Source organism: Pomacea canaliculata, linkage group LG13, assembly GCF_003073045.1.
Source record: "Pomacea canaliculata isolate SZHN2017 linkage group LG13, ASM307304v1, whole genome shotgun sequence".
Lineage (NCBI taxonomy): Eukaryota > Metazoa > Mollusca > Gastropoda > Architaenioglossa > Ampullariidae > Pomacea > Pomacea canaliculata.
In genome coordinates, this window is record NC_037602.1 from 1,528,307 (window position 1) to 1,550,325 (window position 22,019).

Here is a 22,019-nt window from a genome sequence, read left to right on the forward strand (position 1 = left end):
AAAAAAGTCAGTAAAGACAACAATGTAATGATGCATTTGATTACTTTTACAACACGATGGATCTTTATTGTCTATTTCTGTGCAATAGAATTTGTTGTTGTTGTTAGGAGCTCATGAACTAGCAATGAAGTAAACAAGGGACCCAAATATTATTTACAGTCTGGATCTGTATATACTGTCCCATGAGAATGACTGATAACAGAAAATACTGTTGACTATCGTGTTTATGACAAGATTTGCCACGTTTGCCAATCTTATTCTCGCGCGCCGACGAATTTCCGAGTCCCAGAGAGTCATTTGTTAGTCTTATATATATGGATTCACTGATCGTGATGATTATGTCGATCGTCTACAGGACAAAGGTTACAACATATCAATGCTGCGACTTCACGAATTGACGACAGCTGAGGAGGCCAAAGACAGCAGCTATTGATTGATGCAGAACCATGTACACGTATGAAGTCGTATGACAACGTGTGATTTATTATTGGAATTATATTTCAATTGTTTGCTTCGACGTAACCGGTACTTTTGTGATGTTGCGCGGGTTGGGAAATTGTGCATGTGCTGAGAATTTATACCCACTAACACTTACTATATAAAAATGTCGCTTCTGAGTGCGTTATATTTTCACTTGTACAATCTGATTTTTTAAAACAAAGATAAAAGATCTAGCTGAAATATATACAATTTTATATATGTGTACATATATCAGCTTATGTATATAATATGAAGAGAGATATAGAGAGTCAGTCGACCGGGTTAAGAGGAAGAGCAAGCTGGGAGGTAGAGAATGAGAAGAGAGATTGACAGAAGAATATGATGGGGCAGAAAAAGGAAAGGAATGAGGGATCGAACAAGCTCATCAAGACGAAAAAGACTTTTAGTTTTAAACATCTTCAATCACGATATGACAACATCCCACTTACACATAAATACCAATGCACTGAAACATTTTTTTACCCATGTTTTCTCCATGGATAGCATACAAATTACACACTTAAGTGCTAGAGACCTACTGGTATGGGAGGCAAACATAGAATGACAAACGGATAGGAAAGATACACAGCCAGATCAAAGGAATAATAAAAAAGCGAAGTCAAATAATTATTTTCTTGTTTTATTTATTTCAGTTCAAGTACATGAATGACACAAGTATAATGACTAGTTTTTTTTTATTTTTGGAGTGAACTGATCTCTAAACTTTCCAAGAGCACAGTTTAAATAAAAAGTTTTGTAAAACGACTTGAAACGATGAACTCATACACAGTTTAAAGATAATGCTGTGACCACATGATTTTACAAAAAGACAGGAACTGAATGCAGTGAGCACTTTAAGAATAACAAATAATATGAAAGGTAATTATACTGTTGAATTTCTTACACACGCACATACAGACGCACAAATACACCCACTCTGCCGCCTCCCCTTCAACCCGCGCACAAAAATTCCAATTTAAAATCAGATTTGTGATGTACAGAACAAAGTGGATGTTTTCTCTATAAATATTATACCGCACGTTTGATGCATACTGTTTTGTATCTTGATAATGCTAGTTCTCGATCACCGGAATTCTTCCTGTACGTGTTCCTCATATTTATATTTATACATGCTTAGATCCACACGCATAGATGTGCGTGAAGAAAACTCACCAAAATCTTTGTTGACAAGAGAATCAAAAGAAAAGCAACATACACCCATTGCTCTTTATTATTATAAGCCGCATTCTCTCTTTTCATTAATGTCTTTCTATTCTTTGATGGAATGGGTGACGATGAAATTTTTGTGTAGAAAATGATAATACTAGTGTTGAACTTGGAAGATGTCAAACAGGATATTGAGATGTAGGATGATATCGACGATTGGGAAGATGCGCATGCTTAGCCACGATGACTCTGTTAATGACGATCAGGATAATGAGACAGTCCAGCATCACGCTTGTGTCTTTCGGTCTTCAGGTGACAGCGTCACAGTCAAAACAACTGCTAACGTCCCGCATTGATGAGGGGAGAACTTGGTATGTTAACATGTATTAATTAATACAGTGCCAGTGTAATAGGCATAAATCATGTAATACAGTGTCAATGTAATAGGTATAAATCATACAGCAACGACTTAAACACTTTTCATTCAAAAGATCATTAAGTCTTTGTCACGACGAGACTATGTTAAGGTACACATCGTGATTTTGAAAAGAAAAAAAAAAAAGAAAATTATTTTCAAGGATGGATTACCTAGAAATTTTACTTTTATGTAGGCACTATGCTCACAAGAAACAGGTGTCGATGAAAATGTGAATCAAATTTTGATGTTCTACAGTTAGAGCAGGAAGAAACGGGTGGAGAGAATGGATCAGTGGGTGGAGATGGAATGAATCAACGGATAGAAATGGTTGAGAAGATGGCACTGCATTGGCCCAGAACAAGCCTCAGTAAGTACAGTAAGCATTCCACCCCTTTACTGGTCTGTGTTTGAGAATAATATTGCAGTGTGTAACAGTAATGCCTTGATACATCCGTAGACTGAAAACACACTATGAGAGGCGTTAATACAGTGTAATCGTGGTCATAACATTTTGTACGACTGCGGTTTTCAACATCAGAACATTAAGAACTCAGAGCACTTGGTCGTCCACGCCTTTAATTTTTGTGTGCGAGAGCGTCTGTATGCGAGTTGCGGTATGCGTTCTGTGAATGCGTGTAAAAACTGAAAGTTCAATAATTTAGGAAACATCTTTTCCTAGATGGTCGCACAAGTAACCATCGATGGAAAAAATCCAGACTTTTGCAACCTGTTCTAAAATATCTGTACAGTAATTTATGAGCATTTGTCTCAACTACAATTGTTTACGAAAAAGGAATTATTTTGTACAGGGGAAGCTTAAGTATAAAAATAACCCAAAAGGCGAAAGAAATCAGAAATGCAGTTTGAAAACAATACAAAAATATGCTCACTAAAATGCCACTCTCACCCAACACGACACCAATCTACTCGCTCATACATCTTCACTCACCCGAACCCGTCCAACTACCCATATGACAAGTGCACAAGCACGGAGGTATACAAACTATCTTTCACACACACACACACCCCTCCATATGCATAAAGATATTTAAAATTATCTTTCTTTCTTTCTCTTTCTCTCTCTCTCTCACACATCCACCCACCCACACGCACACATACAAACGTGCACGCACACTCACGTGTTGTCAGTTCACTCATGGATGCGCGCACACACTTCTGTACAGAGGCCCACGACAGTACCGTTTGCAATATTCTGTCACACACGAGCGACAGTGAGGCAAACTGCGATCAAACTAAACACGTGTATGTACATGGGAGAGCATTATAAATCACAATTATTTTGTAAATGTCTGTCAAAACCCCGATGATGCAGTCCATACACAATGAGCACACCTTCTGGCATCGCAGTCCACACATCCAGACCCTTCTATCACATGTCCTGACTGGCAGGTCGAAGCTGAAAAAAGCACACAATAGGTCGAAAACGACCGATGTTCATCTACAGTGCTTTTGAAGTTCAGATGTCAAACATCGATCGATGGCCGATGAGATCCGCCGAAGTTCAGTGCTCGTCTCTGGTCGATTTTTCTATATAGAAAACAGTCGCCGTTTAGCAAGCCAACCTACTGCGCAGCTTTGTATAGAGATCTCATTTATGAAATATTTTTTTAATTTTGGACCACTTTACAATATATAATACAATCGCAGTTGTTTAGCAAGTTTTATATAAAAGATATTTTATAGACGTAATCGTTATCAGCTATCGTTTTCTTTTATTCTTATAGTCTTCGTCTTATATTATTATGAAAAAATGGCTTGGTTTCGATATTTAGCATTTGCAATATTTGCAAAAACACTTATGTAAAATAGTTATAAAATATTTTGGCAGGCTTTTGCAGCAGAAATATCGTTTTAAAAATTATTTATGGAGAAATTTCCTTGTTCATATTTGAAAACAAATTTAATTTTCTAATAGTTCACAGCTTAAAGAAAAGAGAAAAAAAAAAATCCGGGTTTGACATATCTAGTAAAACAACTAGAAAAACTTCACGTGAGGGGTTTCCAGGAAATTCGCAGTTACGTGTACGTTTCTTGTTGTGGTGAATATATTTCCCACAAGTAGTGTTCGTCAGACACAATTAGTCATCTTTATGCATCCCACATCGCATATGATCCATGATCATTTAGGTGCGCTCTAAAAGCGGAACTATAGTCATTGACGGTGAATGTGATTTTCTGCAAGAACAAGCTTTTCGCTTCTCAAAGAAGCCATATAGATCGCTTATTTCTCCAACTCAGCAAACTCTGAAAACCCCTCATGTAAGTTCAAAAATCTGTTACCTTGTTCTTGTCTATCGGGAAGCAGGTTAGTAACAAACGGCTTGTGCTGTCCTACCTGTGGTGCAGGGTTAGAATAAGGAAAAGAACTAACAAACAAGCGAAGAAAAGATTAAAATATTACTGCGGTGCGTGGTAATGATACATCTAACTGGATTGGCAGCAGTGGAGTTAATAAAGGCAAATAAAGTTCAAAGGCATAAGCGAATAAATAAATCACTTAAAAGTAGGTAAATAACCCCCCCCCCCAGTTCTCCCACACAGAACGTGCCAACGAAAGCATAGTGTCAGCCTATGAAATTTCTGTGAAAAATGTACAGAAGTTTGTCTGGTTTTTATGCATACTGTATTTTCAACAGGAGAGGCAGAATAGTAGTATTCTTTGATTCTCATATTCTTTGATCCAGTCTTTGAAATATTAAGTTCAAAAGGATTGTTCTTCTAATGCGTGTTAAATACACCGAACTATCCTGCTTGCATAAAATTCATTTAAAAAAGGGTTGCTTCTTTTGGTGAAGGAAATCATCAGGTCTTCGGCGTCGAGAGCTGTGATTTATTTGGAGGCTTCAATGTCTCTCTTCACCCAGCATTACCTTACAGCTAAATGGACAAGTAAACTGCTGTGCGACTACGCATCAACCACAGATAACAGAAAGATTTAATTAAAAATACCAACTGGACAATACGGCAAGTGCACCAGGTAAGGGTATACTGCTCAAAGTTTGTGGCAACAGCCGAGGACATGTATATGTATTAAAAATTGAGTAGAAAATTAATGAGCACACCCATGCTGCTCTTGAAGGTTTACACAACGACACTTTTTGTTCAAATAGTAAAGATAGTTAATTATCAGAACAAGAAATTAAGTATGAATGTCGATATATGCCGGGGTTATGTCTCACTAAAACAATGGAAACATTCAGATGGAAAATCGTTATCTTGCAATACACTAAGCCTATTCATCTGTAATCCTCCACCCTCTACCGATTTCGCCATCCGATAAGCTCTTGAAGTTCTTTAAATCGCAGCCCCGTCCTGATGTCAAAACAGTTACAGAAAGGCTAAGGTTACAATATTTTCATTGGTGCAAACGTATTTGTATATCGTGAGCAGTATACCCGACTGGTCTATATCCGTGCAAACTGCAGGGCTAAGCAAGTGTGAGTGCAGGACAGAGCAGTGTGTGTGCAGGTAACGGGGTGGTGGTGGTGAGGGTGGGAGTAGGGGTTGGTACTACATCATGCAGGACATTGCTTACAGGGAGGGGTACATGCTGGCGGCCCTTAGCCGTGCCGGGGAAGCCAGTCTCCGCTTGTATATGACGACTATGGCGATGCCGAAGACGATGACAGTTGGGATGCCGATGACGAGGGCAGCGACAATAGGCCAGAAGGCGTCATCGCCGCGATCCGAGTTATTTATGGGACCTTCCCAGCTGCTGCTGTTGCCTCGGGAACCTGTTTCCAAGGTGATGTTGGTGGTCAGGTCGGAAGGCAAGGAGCTGGTTTGAGCATCAGGGAAGAGAGGAGTAACCGGGACATCTGGTTGGTGATCTGACGATGCTGTGGAGGACGTCGACGACGTGTCTTGCTCAGGCAACGTGGGAGATGGAACAGGAGTGCCTGGTGATGACGGCGCAATGGAGGAGGACACTTGAAATGTTTGCTGTTGACTCGGCGGGGTTGGAATCGTGGAGAACGCTTGCGGTTGAACTGACGCAGTGGGAACCGTAGGATGTGTCTGCTGCTGAGTTGAGGTACTCGTGGTGATGGGTGACGTAGATTGTTCCGGCGAATGTGACGCACTCGAGGTAGTGAGTGACGTGGCTTCCGTCGGCGAGTCTGTGGCACGTGATGTTGGCGTACTCGGAGTAGTCAGTGGCGATGAGTCAGTCGGTGGCGTGTGCGACGTTTGAGGGGGTGATGTAGGAGGAGACAAATGTTGAGATGATACTGTGCTTTCCGGGCGGTGCACGGAGACAGAAACGTCAAGCGGACTAAGACTGGCCACAGGTACCACGACACTGGCACTTGTGTCGGGCAAGTCAGATGGCCCCTGACCTAAAGTGCTTTCTGTACTAGCCGTTAGAGAATCGGAAATCGTTTGGGCAGATGTGTCCAATTGGGACTCGGAGACCATATGTGAATCTGAGCCAGTTTGTGTATCCGTACTTCGACCCAAAGGATTTACTCCCTCTGACACAAACTCCAGAGGAGAAGCTGTTGTGTCTGTGTTTTCCAGAGGATTCAGGACTGTACCAGCATCACTAGTGGAGGACAATATGGCCACAGTCGAGGTCAGGCTGGCTCTCGACATCAGAGTAGAAGTTATTGCTGATTCTTTTAAATCTTGCTGTGAGTAGTCTCCCGCAACGGACGTGTGGGGCATTGTGGTGCCGTCACTTGGCACACGTGTCACATCTGCAGCTGTGTTCTTTGCTTCAGGTGATGTCACATCATCTTTCGTTTCTAAGAACAAGCTTCTCCCTGCATTGTTCCCAAACATGATTGTCTCCTCGAAAAAAGAGACAGAAGTGAAGTCCTTCGGTTGTGTGTATGGTCCAGCTGTCGTAGTTGATTGGTAGGTTGAATCAGACGTTTCTAATTCACCCGTGGACAAACTAATCGTATCGTCTGTCAAGGAACCAACAAAAATGGATCTTGTTTCCTTTGGCTCGAAATTCAACGGCGCTTGTGAGGAGGAGTTCAAACTGAGCGTGCTGCCTGTTGCCCCTGACGTGTGGCCAAGAGAATTTTCTGGAAGCTCTGAGGTGACTATAGAAGCGGATGTCACTCTTGGCGCAGTCACTTGAAGAGGTTGGCTAGTGGTTTGAGTGCTAGTAAAGGTGAGGAGCGTGCTGTTATCATCGCTGACTGCCTCACCGAAGAGGTACAAATCGTTGCCAGGGACGCTGTTGCCTAGCAAAGCGGTTTCATCAGGAGACGCAGGAAGCGGTTCAACTTTTGTCCTCTTGCTATAAAACTCGCTGAAGTAACTGTCCAGGCTGTTGGTGACAACAGGAAAATTGTCGTCTCGCGCAAAGCTCTCGCCGATAAAGACCGTCTCCACCCCCGGGCTGGAGTCCCGAGTCAAGATGGCTGGCGAGACGTCGAGAGTGAGGCTAGCCTGGGCGCCAGTCTTCAAGGGCCTGAGGGTGGCGTCCGTGTCTCTTCTGTGTCTGGCAGTCAGGTGATTAAGACTAGAGAAGGCGCTATTCGGAAAGGGCTGAGAACCACCAGCATCAGCCGCTTCGTCCATGGACGCCCGTTCGGTTTCCACGTCTCCAAAGCACCGCTTGGCAACTGCTAAATGGAATCTGTAATGACGAAATCATGCATGTGACCAATGAAGTCTGTAATGACAAATCATTCACGTGAACACTGGAACATGTAATGACAAATAAATCACAGGACCAATGAAGTCTGCAATGAGAAATTACACACCACATCACGCACGTGGCACACTTGGATATTTTTCTTTAGCAAGGAGAGTTTAGTCCAGTAAACTAGTTCTTTGTTTGATATGATGATGATGATGATGATGATGATGATGATGATTATTATTGCTGTTGCTGCTGCTATTGTCGTTGGTAGGGAATGTAGAGATCTGTGATTGGCTTGTAGGGTTGGTAGAACTTTCTGTTTCTCACTAGCATGTGTATCTGAGTAAAAATAGTCGTAATAGTTTTAATGGTAGGCGAAGGTAATGTTTTAAAAACAACAGCTTTTGTACATTTTATTTTACAGACTGCATACATACACAAAGTACTTTTGTAGTAGGAACTCTTCCAGCAGGTAAAGAAGTGTTAGAGAAGATACAAAGTGATTGGTGCAAGCCATTAAGTGAGCAAACGGTCTGCTAATATTGTAGCATTGAAATTTATACATGTATACATTGTTGTGTACGAGGAGTGCCAATAAGCAATGGCGTCATATACTAACAAAGGCTACTGTACAACTGGCAATGTTATGAAAGCTAAAAACATATTTTCTGTTATGATTCACCTTGTTTTCTGAAGGTCTCCAAGAACGTGATTAGCCGAAAATATACTGTCTCCAACAGGAGAGAATATGAAACTTGCCGAGTCTAGGACATCGTGACCCAGGTTCAGCCACAGCAGCAGCGTGATGTTGGTTGCCTCAGCTCCCTGCAAAAATAACTAAATAAATAAAAAATATATAATCCTTACAACATTTTGCACAATCCTCTTATTTTTTGTTCATGTGAGAAAGTCCGTGGCAGAGTATTCATGCCGATATCTTCACAACAGATGAAACGCGGAAATTGTTCTCAAAATATTAGTCGCGAAACCACGGGCGATAACTTCACAATTGTGCAAATTTTAACTAAATCTGTAAAGTAGAATTCGACCGTCTGAGCCACATCGCTTGCTTTCAAGGAATTCTGTGAAATGAGCACAAGTACACTGCCGGCCGATTGGTATTTTCGATCATTCATACACAACAGCGTTGGCGATGCTTGTCACAGGTTTTCTCCCTTTCCTCGATATTTCCGAGCTTTTGTGCACGCTGACACCTGTATATGACAGGTGCTCTCTCTACCCTCATTTCTCTCTCTACCGACTTTCTCACCTGTTTCTCTCACTAGTGGCTTTCTCAATATATTTAAAACGTACACATTTTCTTCTGTTCAATGTCAGGCTCACAAACATTTTCATTGGTGTCTAAACATTACTTCCTCTTTTCAAGTTACGAAGAGAGTTCTGTCCCTAAGACGCTGGAGGATATTATTATTATTAATTATTATCACCTTAGTGTCGTACTGTAGTGTTACTATGGGCTGCTGTAGACATGGACTGAGGGAAGCTTGGCTGGCATACCTGAAAATCGAAAACATATTTCTGATAAAAGACCCGAAAAAGTCCGAGGCGTTGCATAGGAAAATCGGGATCTGATTCCAGGAAAAATAAACCAGCAATTCTTTCACCTATGCATCCATATCCATCCGCCAAGCTATTTGTCTCTGTCATTACATACACAAAATCTGTCAACCATAGAAGAATATGCTGTGGTGTCCTGGACGCTGTGAGAAGATGATAAAAGTGCAGTGAGGGGATCTATCTACCTTGACCCGGAGGCACAGCGTATGATGACGGTGACTTTGTTGTTTCCTGCAACACAAAGGTCGTCCAGCGTGTAGTGGGGGGCCTCCACCTCCAGCAGGGCCACGTCCAGCACGCAGGCTTCCATCATCTGTGACAAAGGTTAACAGGTAAGGATTTCAACTTATTGACGACCATGATGTTGATTTGGTCTAGAGTGCACCTGACACTTTTTCGAGGAAGCTAAGCATCTGCAATGTCAAGGCTGTATAAATGCTGAATGCCCATAGCTCCCCCTTGCGTGTTTTTACGAAAACGTTTTGGACGATGTGTCTGACAGACCAACCTCTACTCAGTGTGGAGCTTTAATACATACCTGTCGTCATCTGTGTCACTGTCAGCACCACCCACAAGATGTGTTTGTAAGTGTTTAAAAGGACGAGAAGTGGCAAAGTCAGAATTCTTTAATGTGGATATTGCTTGGTAGTGATAAACTGGTGATATTGTTTTGCTGTTATCTATTCTCCACCTTCAACCCCCTTGAAGTTTTGGAGGTTTTTCTGTGACTATTAAGTCACCTATCCCACTACCTACATAACACTGGCCACTCAACAACTACCTCTCAAACAGAGTGTCTCAGAAAATGTACTCACATATTTTACCTTCTATAACTCACTAAATTTTTCATTTCTTTTCAGATCAACTAGACCCTAATAATTACAGAAGTACGACTAAGTTTTGACGAGAAAACATTTATCATAAAACGCTAAAATGGAAGCCCGATAATATCACTGAAGTGCGAAGAAAATCTGAAGGACATTTTCACGAAGATTCACCAACGCGAAGCACCATTTATTCATTTATCATTTAACTATTCATCTTGTCAATAAACAATGCCTTTATTTTCATTTAAAGAGTGAGTTTAATTTTGCGATGTATTTGTACATTTGAATCATTAGTCTGTTTTATAAGTCGATGAGCACTGTATTTATTGTCATTTAAGGTGCGAGTACATTTTTGGGGGATACCCGGTATTTTCCTTTGTCGACTTCTCCAGCAAAAAGAAGCCACAGACCCGATAAACTGTCACTGCAAAGTTCAAAAATTAGGTGTGATGAGAGCTCTCTTTGCTCCTTTTTCCCATGGCAACCATGTAATCCCCTTAAAACGTGTGAACACCAGCCTACAAGACTTCTTTTCCCAGAGAGATTTCACAGGGAAAGCCTCCCTCCCGTGAAAATCACTGCTACCAATAATTTCCTGGGCTCGTCGTCCCAAAGGATGATGCGTGGTGACGGAAGACACCTAACGACAAGCGACACGGACTCGGTTGTAACGGCTCCTCGTAAACCTCACTCCAAACACCGGAACTCAGGGGCCAAGGGCAGACAGCCCGATACCCGAATAGAATGTAGAGTGAGCACGCCGAACAGGTGGATGGGTGGGTGAGGGGAGGAGGGTACAAAGGGCGAGACGAGAAAAGGAGGCAACAGTAAACAGAAAAATACTCCCCCTCCCAAGCATAGTCTCTTCTCATGTGCATGCTAAGAACTAAGGCGCAGCGGCTGCATTATAGAAATCAAGGTCTTCTTGTGTCACAGGGATGCTCGCAGCCTCGGAAACAAACAGCAGACTAGAGAGCTAATGTGATCCGTCAACGCCGAGGGTCGTCTGCTGTGTGCACATGATTGACCTTGGGGAAACAGCATGTGGGGTCATTGTTTTAGCTCAGGCAGATGAAGATGAAAGTGAAGGTTAAACATCCAAACAGATTTATCCTGCTAGAAATGTCGGTACTGTCCATTACATTATTCATCCATTAAAGTTAACAAAACCTCCGCTCATTTGTGAACGTGAAATACATTCCACCTTGAAGTATCGTGTATGAAGAAGAAATATTTTCTCTTTTGCAAACATCATTTTGTGCATATCAGCTTATCAACAATATGATCCTAACAAAAGAAACAAACTCACTCTCTATATCTTCTCATATTTGTGGACATTTGAATATATCACGTCACGATTGTACAGGAATATGCTTTTGAGGTCAAGGCCTCAGCCATGGGAGAGTTGGATGTTAATTAAGGGTATCTGTGCACACACGTGACCTCTCTCTATTAATGGCGATGTTTGTAGGCGTGTATTTCGAGAATGGAAGGTAGTTATTCAACTTAGATTTGGGTGACTAGTATCTGGCACTGACATTCGCTCATCATGAGGATAAACATTGCTGCCCACTAGAGCTTTAAGGTCGTTGATAACGAGCAAGGAAATAGGTAAGATGAGGCTGCTGCCTGTTGCTGGCTTGCTAAGTCCTGCAAACACGTGCAAGCCTGGTTGTGCTCAGTCCCACTGCTTGCTGTCACCTGAGGACCAGCTCGCGACAAGACTCAGGTGTCAATGCTCAGTGTCCTCTTGCTGTGTGTCATGTGTCAGTAAACTTTCACAGTCTACTGCTCTCAATCTACACTCTTGCATCTTTTTCTTCGACCACCATTTTATCATTTAGTATTGATTCTCTCTGTTTATTTGTGTGCATATGATGCGCCTCTGATGATTTAATATATATATATCTGCCCATGTAAGAATGTTCGCACACTTCCACCCACATGGACGCACGCACACGCACACAGACTCCCTGACCTTTTTACTCACAGGAAGAGAGAATTAGAGAGTGGAGGGATAACAGGTGCTGAGTTTAGAGTGCGATCGGGTGGGTGCGTTTCTGTGGAGCTAACCGTAATGAGAGAGTTGCTTCCATACACCACACTCAGCAAGTTTACACACGGAGCACGATGAGTACAGCAACCACACCCGGCCACCCAGTTTAGTGCAGACACCACAGCCCACCTCAACGACAAGACTCGCTCGGGTATTGTGCCCCATGTTGGTCGAGACCCCATCTGTCACCTGGGGACATTTACCTGTTCCCCCTACTCACCCCCCGCGCGTGTCTGCACCACCAGCTTGGCCCGCGCGTCCGTTTGCTTGGAACTAACACCAGCCTCCACCCCTTCCATCGCCACCCGCTAACTGTTTACATCTTCAGTTTAGTCTTTGAGGGAAAATTGTTTACTGTCACCTTTAGTAACAACAATGCCAGACATTCACATTCGAACCCGCGATTGCTTTGTGCTGACCTTTTGGAAAGTCAGTTTTATGTTCCTGAGACTATTTTCCCTATTTCATCTATCATGCAAAAAAACAAACAAAAAAAAAAAAAAAAAAAAAAAGGGAGTTGTAAACCGTGGTGCTAGCTTTTTGTGACCGTCCGTCTAATTATCATTCGTGAAATCAGACCCTACGTTCTGTTAGCTAAGTATTGTGGTGTACAGGTGGGAAATGAGCGAAAGCGCCAGGTGCTTTGGAAAGTGTTGGAGGTGTTGCATGGACACAAAGCGTTTCTGCGCATACAAAACCCACCTAAAGTAAAGGAGCTTCCTTTGAGTGAAGCAAGGGCAGGGGAGTGGCACACGAAATGATCACGTGGTTAACAAGGAATGTGAAGCTTATGACAATGGGCGGCACGAGACCTTCTTGGGTAAAGCAGTTTGCGGAGATGAGGCGCAGTGTTGCCAAAGCAAAGACACAAAAATGTGAAGGTGGCAAGCTAGAACTCATCTAAAACACGAGGCTTTCTTTTTCTCTCTCTCCTACCCCACCCCGCTCTTTGTTTTAACAAAAATGTCGACAACGCCCATCATTTCAAAATCGTGAAAGGTCTGTCCGAGAAAGGAAACAAGATAACGGTTTTTTTTCGGCGGACTTTGACCTACCTGTTCGACATTTTCCACCCCGCCTACTTCTGTGTCCAAGGTGCAGTGACTGAGGCTGGTAAGATGGCCTGAGGCTGGCTCGCCAGGTAGTAAAGCCTGAGGTGTTTGCATGCAGGCACTGAAGCCCACTCTAACGTTTCCTCCCCTCACCAGTCCCGCAACCCCCCATGGACCTCGCTGACCTTGCTATTTCCGCCTGCATCCTGCAGGTAGACGATCATCTGCGGATTGAAGCTGAGGCGTGGTATGTGTCGTCATGCGCACAACTGATTTCTGGCAAGCTCTCATCGAACTTCTGCCAGCAGCGTACGATCAAAGAAAAGAGAGATGGAAAGAAAAGAAATATAAAACACAGCTACGTGTGAGAGGTCAGGTCGCCGCCATCGACTGGGCGGACCTTCAGTTTCTGATGGCACAGCCAAACGGTGACACAGAGGTACACAGAGACACACAGTGTCACACAGAGACACACAGAAACATACAGAGACACACAGAGACAGAGACACACAGTGTCACACAGAGACACACAGAGGCACGAGCCATTCCAGCAAACTTTTCCTCTTGTTGCCAAAGAAAACAACAGGCTTTGATGATGGCGGTAATTAACTGTGGCAACTTGTTTCTTGGGTTTCCACATATGGACAAGTTTCGAACCTCCCTTTATTCCACCCAAGTTGCTGACGTAGTACACGGAGAAAAGGGAGATGATTGACGCTAAAGGAAGGTAACTGGCCAGAATTCCCGAACTTGCTGACCCACCGTGTCTGTGTGCAGGTGTGGCAAACATGTGAAGAACGCTCGGTTAAATTTGCTCGAGGCTGCTTTAAAAATACTTCTTGTTGACGACAGAAAACAAAATGAAAGACGACAGAGAAAAACTAAGGGAAGGTAAAAGCGAGAGGAAGACGAAGGGAAAAAGAGAAAAAAATTGCTGAAGCAAAATACAATGAAACTTTGGGAAGAAAGGTAATAAAAAGAAACAAGTGTGGGTCTTTTTCTTGACTGGAAATTAACCAGCGACTTGATTGTTTACTAACATTCAGAAATGCCTCTTATTAATTTGCTCATCATACTCAGAGTGAGTAATATCAACAATGATGTGTAGCTAATTAAATAAAAAGACTCAGTGGCTAGAAAATACTTTCAAAGCAGAGTGGGATCTGTTTCTAGGGCAACCAATTCCCATAGGGCCTTGCGTCCCGACATATTGTGTTTAGAAACAGTCTGATGCTCCCATATGGAGTCTGACCTTGGTGTAGCACGTGCTGTTCCCACACAGCTCCCTTTCTAGGCTATCCTCCTTCCCAACTTACTCATTGTAGGCTATCCTTCTTCCCAGCTTACTGTAGGAAAACCCTCTTCCCAACTGAGCCCCATTCCCTCCTCCAGCAGCATTTTGTTTGCACGTGCACCAGAAAGTGCATGGCGTCCCCTGAGCGTGCATGTATTTACAGTCGCGTGCACAATGCAGGCCACAGAAGACTGTATTTCTCGAGGGTGTCATAGGGAGACGCCAGCCCAGGACAAACACCAGCTGTCAGACTAGTTTCATGCGTCCTGAATACAAGATAAATACGAGGAGGTTTCCTGGATGCAGCGAACAGGTTTAGCCAGGTGGTCAGCCGAGGCAGCCTGTTTAAAACATCATTTGACTCAATATCTAAAGTAGTCTAGAAAACTGAAGGCAGGCCAAAATGTCTATTTTTGAACCATTCGTTAGCAAACAGAAGCATCTTGACGACCGCCCTCTGTTTAAGAGAGAATCCGCAAACTAGAGACCCCCCCACTCAAGAACAGGTTAAAAAGTTTTGGAATTTTTTTTGGTCAAGTCCACAAAAGTTGAGGAAGTTGTTTGCTCAAATAAAAAGTTGGGCGTTGCTTAAAGAGAAAACAAAGAAGGATGAAATGCAAGAAGTTGGGTTTAGAGGCTCAACTCTCAATTCTACCGCCATCAATGCCCTCGGCGATAACGGCACTCGTGGATTACCCGACAAACCCAGCAACAGCTTTCAAGCAGATGAAGATGGGGAAGCTAGCTATACCAACTTTCTCTTTAGTGTTAGATCCTCCTTCTTCAGAAAAGTCCTTCTCTCCGTGTCATGATATGTCTCCATTGCTCGCATTGTTCATAAATTTTCTGCATAAACACCTTTAACCTTTTAATCTTTCTGATCGAAGCACCTACATCCTTGAAAAATGGTTTGCTGTAACGCCAAGATTTTCGATTCTCTGCAGCTCACAGGTTATTTTTGTCACGGTTTTTTGTTTAATTGTCAGACGTGGCACAATCCTCAGCTTGCACTCGAGGGTCTTTGTGTTCACGTATAAACCTGTGACTGGTTGCGACTCCATTCCACCTGCTCTGTTTCAGTTATTGTGCCTCCGGTTATCTGTCTCACCTGTGAATGTGCTTTCAACCCATACTATTCACCAAAATTAGCTTCCATCAGACCTAAGTATGCTAGTTTTACATCCCTATGGTCTTTAACCCGGGTATGTTAGCTTCTTGCACATTCAGCTAATCTGTTCAATCCAGGTTTGATCGGGTATCTAGTAATGGCTGATCCTTGCTTCACCCTGGCTTCTCTCTCCAATACTGCCCATGAGAACAAAGAAGACAAATTAGCTCTTATTATTCAGCATAGTCGGGTCTATGATTGAAAACAAAGCCTCTCAGTTTGTCATAGCCGACTGAATTCCTCCCACACGTCAAAGAACTATGCCGGCGTGCTTGACCTTGATCCTCAGTGCGAGACAAACGAAGATGTCTTCATTCTTCACGAGACAAACCAAGATGTCTTCGCTCTGCACGAGACAAAGCAGCAAGCCTCTCGTTCTGCGCGTGCTTGATGGCGACCCAGTGACGTCATTCAAACATCCCCTCGGTTCTGGACGAATTCTGAGCCTCGCTCTCGAAAATTTCACGCACGTCTCGGGAAATAACGGTCCATTGTCTCCCTCCTCGCGCTCACCCAGTCAACAGAGCGCGCGAACAGACACAATGGCTGTCAAGAACCACCGTGTAAACAGCGGTATTCCGTGTAAATAGCGGTATTGACTGTTTACACGACAACAATTGGCTGTTTACACGACAACACGCGCTTGTTTTTCGCAAAGTGTGGTGCGGTGACTCGATAAAGGGAGATCGTTCATCTGGCAAAGCAGCTCTGTTTTGTCTAAGATGCTTTAGCGGCATCCTCGGTATCCCTTGTGGTTCAGAACTGAGCGGTAACGAGGCTACAGTAACAAGAGATTCAGGTCTGTCTTTGAAACTTGCCGCCACAGAGACCTGATGACTCCAAGCATTATTCTTACAATTCATGTCATCTTAATTTGTTGTGGTCGCTGGAGAAAATAACTTCATTACACAGAGTTCGATGAACCACATAAACCTCAACCTGTTTCTAAGCGAAGAGTTGGTTCACTCTTTACGAATATTTATGACAGAACGCTGATGCAAGTCTCGATGCTGTGATGCTGAGTCTGCACCAAAGAAAGAAAGAAAGGAAGAAAAGAATCTAACGGACGTCTGTCATTTTCAGCCAGCAAAGGAGTGATGGCTGTCAATCGCGCATTCTCTTGGACGGTAGTCACGTACATGTCACTATACAATGAAAATCTGCTGTCCTGGGTTCAGATCTCTTCTCGGGTACGCTTTATTTCTTTGCATAAGTTACCCGTTTACAGGGTCAGCTGCTAGGCGGTAGTAGTAATAGTTCGGCGAGAAACGCCTAATCTTGTCCTGCTATGTTCTCCTTAAATCCGACAAACAATATGGAGAAAAAAATATATTATAGAGACTGCTCTCTTTCACTCTCTCCATCCTTATCTCTTTGTTTGTTTGTGTGTGTGTGTGTTGGGTAGGCGGGGGGAAGAGGGGCATATTCAAGTACGTGAATGAAAGAGAAAGAGAAAGAGGGAGAGATGGGGAAGAGAAAGACAAAGTGACTAAACGCTACCGGGGGAGGAAAAAAAACTCGTTTCTGCACGGAACTGGCAGTGCCAGTCTTTGAAGTTCGGGAGGTTAGGACAACATTCGCGCGTCGGCCGTCGGAAAGGTGGGCTTATCCGATTAACCCTCCACAGCCCAGCCTGCATGCGGCCCCAGAGACGAGCGCCAAGCGGCGGGGTGAGGGCGAGCAGGCCAAGACCGGCACTTCCTTTGTAACCTCTCGTCTGACGATGAGGCCCGAGATTAGCCCGCCTCCTGCAGCAGTGGACACCACTGTGGACATCACTGTGGACATCAAAGAGGCCCGCAGCTTAGATCAGCTGTGTCCTGGCTGATGGGGGAAGGGAGCACGTCCCAGTGGGGTCACGGGGTCGCGGGGTCGCGGTAAAGTGATGTCTGGAACTTGGAGATCTGTATAAAGATAAGAAAATGAGGGTGTGGCACGTGTGGCACTGTAGCTAGCAATGCATACCCGGAACTTGCTGAGTTGGTTCACTGGGCAATAAAAACTTTGTAAAGTGCGACTAACAGTGACGGGAAGCTGCAGATGTATAAAGGAGTAGTGTAATACGTGTCACAATAGTTATATCAACCGATTATATGTCTTCAGTGTAATATATAGCAGTACATGTATGTATGTCCGGAGTATCACATGTCTATAGTGTGATATGTGCCACTACATGTGTCTGGAGTATTATACATCTCCTGAGCTATCAGATGATCATCGTCAGATGACTTCCTTCAAAATGTGACATGACATCATAGATGTCTGCCAGATATTTACTCAGGTGTGTTTTAGAGCACGAAATTATCACGTGATATTTACGCTTTAGTGGATAACAATTTCAAACTATTTCTGTATTTGTCTCCAATGGAGTAAAGGATATGATAATGATGTAATTATTAAGTGTTTGTAACTGCATCACCTGTTCTTTTTTCTTTTCACGTGCCTCGTCCCAGGTGAGGACAGGTGAGAAGGAAGGAAGAGGTGAAGGCTGTTGCGACGGTCACGATGACTTAATGGACGGAATGAGAGCGAGCGAGGTGAAAACAAAAAGGAGGAGGAGAAAAAAGAAAATTCGTTAGTTGTTGAGGGTCTGCTGTTCAGTCCCGCGGAAAACACACAATGGCCGAGTTCAGTCAACACAGCCACGTGCATGCAGGCACAAGAGAAAGTAGCAGCGAGCACAACACTCGGGCATCTGTGACTGTGTCATCAGTGCAGGCAGGCTTGGCTGTTTGGCTCCACAGGCCACTCGGGGTCCCTAAACATAGACTTGGTGAGGTCAGCTTGTGCTGCACTGCCCAGCCATCGCAATTACCTGGCCCAGGTCCACCTGTGACGTGAGATAAGGACTCCGGTGACGTAGCTGGCGACTCCTATGACATAGTTCTGACAGCAGTCAACTGTTGGAGTTACTTCCGCCCCACCCCACCCTCACCTCGCCACCTCCAATACCCAGGACTGGTTAATAAAAATAATGTTCAGCGTCCATGGTGGCAGAAGTTAATCAATGAACCGGAAAGAGATGGCGCCAATCAAACTGGAACCGGAACTTGACAGGCGGAAAACGAGAGGCAAAGATGTAGTAAAGGAAGAAAGAAAAGAAAGAGAGAAAGAGAGCTGATATCTGTACACTACCAGTTCGTTTTTCATACAGTAGAATTTTTGTAAGTTCAGTTTAAAGAACCAAGCCTTGTGAGGTCAAACGAGTCTTTTGAATTGTAAGAACACCTACAACCGTTTGATTGCAAACAATGTTGGTGAGCTGAAGAATTGTGAGCGGGTATACACATGCACATGCACAAGCACGAGGAGGTTTCAGGACAAAACAACAGAAGTAACAGCGAGAAAGAGAGAGAGAGTTGAAGAATGGGGGTGGGCAATGTAAATGACCGGACAAAGCTCAGGAAAAATAGGCTCCTCCTACAGTTGGAGAATACTCACCATCTCCTTCGCCCGAATAAGTAAACAGAAATAAGCACGATCTCGCCTTGCCGGCCGCCTCATCTTCCACTCTTCTTAGGACACCGGATACACAACCGAGCCTATACGAGAGCTATTGATAGCTAATCCACCCGGGGTGACACATTCCAGTGATTATTCACTCAAGAAGGGACACCCACCCGTTGGTGATTTGGTGGAATGTCTGTACACCCCGGCATTCCGGTGTATTATTGTTATTCAGCCTGGGCTCTCTCCAATCACAAGCTGTTTAAACGCTCGGGTAAAAAAATAAAGACGTTGGGTGGACGTTAGGTGGACGTTAGGTGGACGTTAGGTGTTACTCATGAGCCACGAAATGCACCGAAGCCTAATTGCGTATGAGAATTTGTTTTCTTCTTTGCGCATGGCGCATTTGATTTTTTGAGCACTAAATTCGAACAAAAGACTAACAATCAGATCCCTAGAAACATTCACCAAAAATAAGGCTCCAGGAAAGGCCCCTGTTGTCACAACAACTGATGATGATGACAACGAAGACGACGACGAGGACGATAATGATGATGATGAGGACACGCAGGTTAAATATTATTATCACAAAAAAGTAGTTTCATAAATGTTCACAATTCCTAAAATCATGACTTTCCCATTCAAGAACAAAATATACCCATACCCTGCAACTAATGAATGTGTACATTTGTATTTGACTGAGATGAGACGATCGTCCAAACCTTCTTTAACAGAGTAAACAAATATTTTCAAATTCTTGATATTCATTACCCTGTTAAACTCTCACTATCCATTAGTCTGTCAAATCTTTCTTCCTCGCGCTTTTCCCCTCGTGAACATCAGTTGACACACACTCGCCTGTTGCTAATTAGTATTTGATATTAAATTTACGATAGGCCCGAGACAGATCATTTCAGTCCAATGTACAATGGGGGAAAATCAGCTTTACTGTAAGAGATTTCAGGTGAGAAATCGGTCAACAACTTTTTTTATGCTACCGAAGAAAATACAAAAAAAGAATGTTTTCTTACCCTTGGAGCCACAATGTCCAGAGTCCCAGCCAGCGCCACAGCGAAACTTGCGATGATGATTAAACTCTTCATTTCTGCCGACAACGAAGTCTTCAATGTCGACTGAAGCCTCTCTCTGATGATAACCGTGTGTAGTCTTACACACGAATGTAGATGTTGGTTGACCAAGGGTCAGAGGTTAACACAAACGCGACGCAAGTTTCAGTTCAAAGATGCTTTAGGTAAGTTTCTGCTAAAAGATGATTGACTTGTCGAGGTATGTTGGTTGAGTGATTCTCACCTCTATCTTCTGCCTCAGACCTGCTTTACTTCCAATCTACTCGATCGAAAATTTTTTCTCCCCACGGAGATCAGGTAAGTAATCGCTAATATGGTAGTTTGTACGCACCCTTCGAGGTCACCTCGCCTTATGAGATGAGAAGTCAGTGGGTGCAACCACTGTTACTGGATGTTGACCTGAAGTATACCTGCACGAGGAGATCCGTACCCGGGTGTCTGTGACGAAATGCGCCTCGTAAGGTTGTGACTCAGCATCACCCACGCCTGAGAGCGGGCGGTCGACTACCCTGCGCACCCGACAAGCAAGTCCCGATGCTGAGTGTGCACCAAGCACCTGGACACAGGTGGAGGAGGGGAGGTGAGGTTGTGACGTTAGACACCTGTACAATCACCTTTAGTCGCTCCCTGTCCAGCGCGAGCCCTCGTGTGAGCTGAGCGTGCGGTGACGTCTTGCCGAGTGATGCCAGAATCTGAGAGGCGCGTCTTTACCTTCTGGCCTCATCCTCACCTGCCTCCCACCTGGTAACTTCGTCACGCCTGTAAACACAGCCATCTCGCCCGCCGCGCCGCCAGTCGCCTTATTTCCGCGGCCATGATTGGCTGACAACCGCCTTCACCAACCACTCGTCTTGGCTGAGGGGGAGAACCTCTGATGCAGTCAGCAGGACCTGTTTATAGGGCTTTGTTTAAATAACTTCAGCCGACATGAAAGCATTTACAAGTTTCTGTTTATGAAAGCGCTTTTATTGAAATACTGATGTCCGAGAGCTTCACCAGCACTTGCTACATTGTTGATGAGGCACATGATGCTCCGACCTGACATTGCACCAGAGTTGTTTCTTGTTTTACACTGAACTTGAGGCATTCACATGATCATCAACGAGAAAAAGGCATTAAATATTAAAAATGTAACTTTGTAGGCACCAAACATCTTTTTTCAAATCGAATGTAGACATTCCACAATTTTTCTTGTTGTTTAGTTTCATTTTCTGTATGCACTCCATTAAATTTAAAATGATTCAGAATCCAAATGGAAGGTAGAGAAGACATCAGTGTATAGAAACATAAAGACTGTGGTTGGACCTTTGAGTTGTTGCCGTTGAGTCGCGACTGTTATGTTGGTTTGTTTGTTCATTATCTGTCTTTGGAACTTGCCGCCACAGAGACCTGATGACTCCAAGCATTATTTTTATAATTCATGTCACCTTTGTTGTGGTCGCCGGAGAAAATAACATCATTACACAGAGTTCTATGCACCACTTAAACCTAAACCTTTCATAGTCACATTATAATGACGATCTATATTGGTGGGTGGGTCTTTTGTGTTTCATCTCTTTACCAAAATATAAAAAAGAGAAAAATATGTTTCTAAATGAACAGTAGGTTCCCTCTTTACGAATATTTATGACAGAACGCTTACGCAATCCATCACTAAGTACATCATAAACTTACAAAAGAAGGATTTGATTTCGACCCTTCTCCCCCACAGGTTTCCACACGACATGGAGGTATTCTCTTTATTCGCTGCCTTTATATATATATATGTATGTATTGTTTGTCCTGGATTGTGTGTTATTCCAGACAATGACCGCTGTCACTGCC

The 22,019-nt window shown here is 43.5% G+C and overlaps 1 protein-coding gene and 1 long non-coding RNA gene across 4 annotated transcripts; one reads left to right on the forward strand and one right to left on the reverse strand.

The window, feature by feature from the left end:
- Nucleotides 1–1,106: 1,106 nt before the first annotated feature.
- LOC112554565 (mucin-5AC-like) lies at nt 1,107–21,060 on the reverse strand. 3 transcript variants are annotated; one of them, XR_003097260.1, is made up of 7 exons: nt 20,139–21,060; nt 9,449–9,576; nt 9,134–9,203; nt 8,368–8,510; nt 5,622–7,679; nt 4,367–4,421; nt 1,107–3,613 (listed from the first exon to the last, which is right to left on the reverse strand). XR_003097260.1 is itself a non-coding variant. In XM_025222393.1 (6 exons), exons 1-6 carry the CDS (start codon nt 20,208–20,210, stop codon nt 4,418–4,420), a joined length of 2,475 nt encoding a protein of 824 aa, XP_025078178.1. In that variant the 5' UTR covers nt 20,211–21,060; the 3' UTR covers nt 1,107–4,417. The 3 variants fall into 3 exon arrangements, 2 of the variants coding, with proteins under 2 accessions (XP_025078178.1, XP_025078177.1); XM_025222393.1 differs by having other exon boundaries at nt 1,107–4,421; XM_025222392.1 differs by lacking the exon at nt 4,367–4,421 and having other exon boundaries at nt 20,139–21,056.
- LOC112554566 lies at nt 2,321–8,516 on the forward strand. Its single transcript, XR_003097261.1, has 3 exons — nt 2,321–2,432; nt 4,882–5,063; nt 8,382–8,516. It is a non-coding gene; the product is annotated as an uncharacterized LOC112554566 (long non-coding RNA).
- Nucleotides 21,061–22,019: the final 959 nt, after the last annotated feature.